The sequence below is a fragment of the Musca vetustissima genome, unplaced genomic scaffold (assembly GCF_032173495.1).
Source record: "Musca vetustissima isolate MV318-11 ecotype Yass unplaced genomic scaffold, APGP_CSIRO_Mvet_v1 utg576459, whole genome shotgun sequence".
Classification (NCBI taxonomy): domain Eukaryota; kingdom Metazoa; phylum Arthropoda; class Insecta; order Diptera; family Muscidae; genus Musca; species Musca vetustissima.
The window spans coordinates 5,500-10,065 of NW_026887139.1; the positions used below are offsets into that span (position 1 = coordinate 5,500).

Genomic DNA, 4,566 nt, shown 5'->3' on the forward strand with positions numbered 1-4,566 from the left:
ATATGGGAGCTATACCTAAATCTGACCTGATTTTCTCCAAACGTAACACACGTCATTTTAGACTCAATTCAGTAACCTATGCCAAATTTCGTGAAAATCCAAAGTGATGTAGGGGGTTTGGTGCACCCTTTTACAAAAAATCGGACGACAAGATATATGGGAGCTATATCTAAATCTGAAGCGATTTTCACGAAACATAACACACATCATTCTAAACTCAATTCAGTACGCTATACCAAATTTCACGCAAATCGAAATATATATAGGGACTTTGGTGCACCATTTACCATAAATCGCACGAAAATACATATATGGGAGCTATATCTAAATCTAAACCGATTTTTCATTTCATTCCAATCCGTGTAATAAATGCGACCAGTACTGGACGGACATCGACTCAGTGGTCCAACGGATTTAAAAGTCCTCCAGGCACCTTTCGCAATGCATCCAAGACTAGGAGCAGAATTTAGGCCACATGACAGCTTATTTCCTCCAATGCACCACGTGATCCACTGTTTTCCATTATTGCGATTAATTGAATGGGAATATTAAACTAATTTATGTATTTCCACGTATTAGTCTATAATATATTCATAATCTGATTTATCTTTCTTTTTTCCTTCCTCCGTTGTTGTGTATTTGAAATAATAATCAGATAATCCCTGACTTTTTGTGCGACATATTCCGAGATATAGCCACGCGTACACAACAAAGATTAAAATGCGTTTGTTTTTTTTTCTTTTTCAATTTTTTATACACTTTGTTCCGGAAAGTGCAATTAAATTTATTGGATCTTCTGTTGAATTGCCAGCGATAAATTTGTGTTTGACTTTTGACTTTGGGATCGATTTAAATATTTCGTTTGATAAAGTTTTTTTTGTTTGAAATATTTTAATAAAGTATATACTTGAAATGAAAAAAAATAAAAATTTATTAAAAGTCTGTTATTCGCCTTTATTTGTATGAAAATGTTAATTAATTTCAATTTTAATGGAAGTGAACAAAAAAAGGTAGCGATAATTTGCAAAAAAACAAATGAACCACTCCACACTTGCCGAAAAAAATCCAAAACTCACAAATAAAACTTTCGTTGTTCATTCGCATCGAAATGTGTTCGCAAATTGCTCCTTCATTATTTAAACACTTGTGAAATTGTGCTGCCGCGCCAAAACTTTAATCAAAAAGCCCATTTTTATTGAAATTAAATATTATTAAAATATTGCCTACTTTTAGGAGCACCAATTAAATGTTGCACACTTTTAGGTCTTAACATTTAATCAACAATTGATTCAATATTCTCAATATTTCGAATTTTTTCCTTTCTTTCTCTCTTTCTTTTCATGTATGAATGAACATCAACCCTAACAACGAAATTGCAAACAATATTGCTGGGCATGTAATAAATATGTATATGTGTGCGTGTCCGTGTCCGTGCAATTGATATACATATACATCTACCTACCGTTTGCCTTCCAATTACGCCAATCAAACAAATTAACTGATTTTTGGTGTTGCTGTTGTTGTTGAAATAACGAAACGATACATCACTTTTGGCAATCGACCGACCAATCAACAAAACTTTGAACAATCCTCGTCATCATTGTCAATGGCTTCATATCGTCGTCGTCGTCATCTTTCCATACCCTGTCCCCTTCTACAGGAGCTGATGGTGGCAATGGTGCAGCCATTATCTCATCGTTGCGCCCCTTCGACCGCGAAAAACAAAAAGCCTACCTCATACCCATCGAAATCAAAGACAATGGCGCCCCAGCCATGACTGGCACCTCAACACTGACCGTCATCATCGGCGATGTCAACGACAACAAAATGCTGCCCGGCAGCAAAGAGGTGCTCGTCTACAATTACCAGGGCCAATCACACGACACACCCATCGGTCGGGTTTATGTACACGATTTGGACGATTGGGATGTGGTCGACAAGAAATACTACTGGGAACAGCAGGAACATCAGCGCTTCAAATTGGACACCGATACGGGCATTGTTACGATGAAGGCTGGCACTCGCCGTGGCCGTTATAATTTACGCTTCAAAGTCTATGACCGCGAACAGGGTCAGGTGGATGTGCCGGCGAATATGACGGTGCTCGTCCGCGATATTACCCAGGAGACAGTACAACAGGCCGGTTCAATGCGTCTGCAGGGCATAAGTGATGAGGAATTTGTTCGAACTTGGGATTTTAAGCAGCACAAACAGGTTCGCTCCAAGCTGGAACGATTTCGCGATAAATTGGCTGAGCTGTTGTACACAGAACGCGATATGGTCGATGTGTTCAGTGTGCAGACGAAGGAGGAGGGTGTGACGGATGTACACTTTGCTGCCCGGCCGGCCAATCAACAGCCTAGCTTTAAGGCTGTGCGCCTTAATGGTGTGGTTCTCATGCAAAGAGAGGAGATTGAAAAGGAATTGGGTTTGAACATCACCATGGTGGGCATTGATGAGTGTTTGATGGAGCAACGAAAATGTCCGGGGTCATGTTCAAATCGCATCGAAGTTAATAAGCTGCCGCACACGGTGAATGTAAATAAGACAGCATTGGTGGGTGTGCGCCTGGACATAACGGCCGAGTGTGTGTGCAAGGCCCGCAATTTCAGTCGAGAAAGTTCCTGCCGCACTCTGCATTGTTTTAACGGTGGACGTTGTGTCGATACCCGTAATGGTCCCAAATGTGTGGCCTGCCCCATAGGCTACAATGGACCAAGATGCCAACAGAACACTCGCAGTTTTAAGGGTAATGGTTGGGCCTGGTATCCCCCGCTACAGCTTTGTGAGGAATCCCATCTTAGTTTGGAATTCATTACCAAGGAGGCCGATGGTTTAATTCTCTACAATGGACCCATTGTACCACCTAAAGTAGAGGGCTTGGTGCTTACCGACTTTATTGCCGTTGAATTGGAACAAGGCTATCCTAGATTGCTAATAGATTTCGGCTCCGGTACTCTGGAATTGAAAGTGAAAACCAAGAAAACCCTCGACGATGGCGTGTGGCATCGCCTCGACCTATTTTGGGATTCGGAAAATGTACGCATGGTGGTGGATTTCTGCCGTTCGGCAGATGTTTTCGAAATGGAGGATGGCTCACCGCCTGAGTTTGATGACAATTCCTGTCAGGCACGCGGCTCCATACCCCCCTTCAACGAAGCCTTGAATTTAAATACTCCCCTACAAATTGGTGGCCTTTATCGGCAACATTTCGATCAATCGCTCTTCCGTTGGCAATATGCCTTCACCTCCAAGGGGTTCGATGGCTGCATTCGCAATGTCATACACAATTCGGAACACTACGATTTGGCCTTCCCCGCGTTGGCCCATAACAGTTATCCGGGTTGTCCGCAAACCGATGAAGTCTGCCTGAAAACAGATCACACCGCCCGCTGTTGGGAACAGGGCAACTGTGTGGCCAGTTTGGTGCAGGCCAAATGCCACTGCCAACCCGGCTGGACGGGACCCATGTGTAATATACCCACCATACCGACCACATTCAAACCCCAAAGTTATGTCAAATTTGCCTTATCATTTGAACCTGATCGTTTCACCACACAACTGCAATTGCGCTTCCGAACCCGGGAAATGAATGGGGAAATTTTCCGTGTGTCCGATCAACATCAACGTGAATATGCCATACTGGAGTTGAGTCAAGGACGTTTACATTTTCGCTACAATCTCAATTCGCTCAAGGCTGAGGAACATCATTTGGCATTGTCGGCCATTGCTGTCAATGATGGGCAGTGGCATGTGGTTAAGGTGAGTCGCTATGGTTCAGCGGCGCTTATGGAATTGGACGGTGGTGAGGGCAGACGCTACAATGAAACATTTAATTATGTCGGGCATCAATGGCTGTCCATAGATAAGCAAGAGGGTGTTTATGCCGGTGGCAAGGCAGAGTACACGGGCATTAAGACTTTCGAAGTTTTAGGAGATTTTCAACGAAGCTGTCTAGATGATATCAGGTAAGTTGCAAGTGGCTAAGATTTATGATGACACATTTCTTGTTTTGTTGTTGTTTTTGTTTTTCATATTATTTGCACAAAAACGTAGAATTGCCAACCACCACTGGTCGTAATGTTGTTCAGTGGGAATTATTTTGGCTGTTACAAATAAATTAATGTGTGTATATATGAGTGTGTGTGTGTGCGTATAAGTGTCAAGACATGATATCAGTTTTTATCTTTGTAAGACATGTTACGAATGAAATGAACACTGCTGCCCCAGCTACTTCTGTCGCATTGTGGTTGAGTAACGATTTGTGTACCCTACTCTAGACGGCGTGGGTTTGTCAAGGGCCTGGATTTTTTTGAAGAATTATTTTTAAAGACTACGATGGCCATACGAGGCGTGGATTTTTTAAATAATATTTTTTCAAGGACCATAATTGGCGTGGATTTTTTAAAGAATATTTTTTCAAGGACCATAATAGGCGTGGATTTTTTAAAGAATATTTTTTCAAGGACCATAATAGGCGTGGATTTTTTAAATAATATTTTTTCAAGGACCATAATAGGCGTGGATTTTTTAAAGAATATTTTTTCAAGGACCATAATAGGCGTG

The 4,566-nt window shown here is 41.7% G+C and overlaps 1 protein-coding gene across 1 annotated transcript; it reads left to right on the forward strand.

The window, feature by feature from the left end:
• Nucleotides 1–1,660: 1,660 nt before the first annotated feature.
• LOC133334734 (putative neural-cadherin 2) lies at nucleotides 1,661–3,972 on the forward strand (the record flags this gene model as incomplete). The annotated part of the gene is made up of 1 exon (XM_061543061.1): nucleotides 1,661–3,972. A coding segment is annotated over one exon (2,312 nt), but the record flags the coding sequence as incomplete, so codon positions are not given.
• Nucleotides 3,973–4,566: the final 594 nt, after the last annotated feature.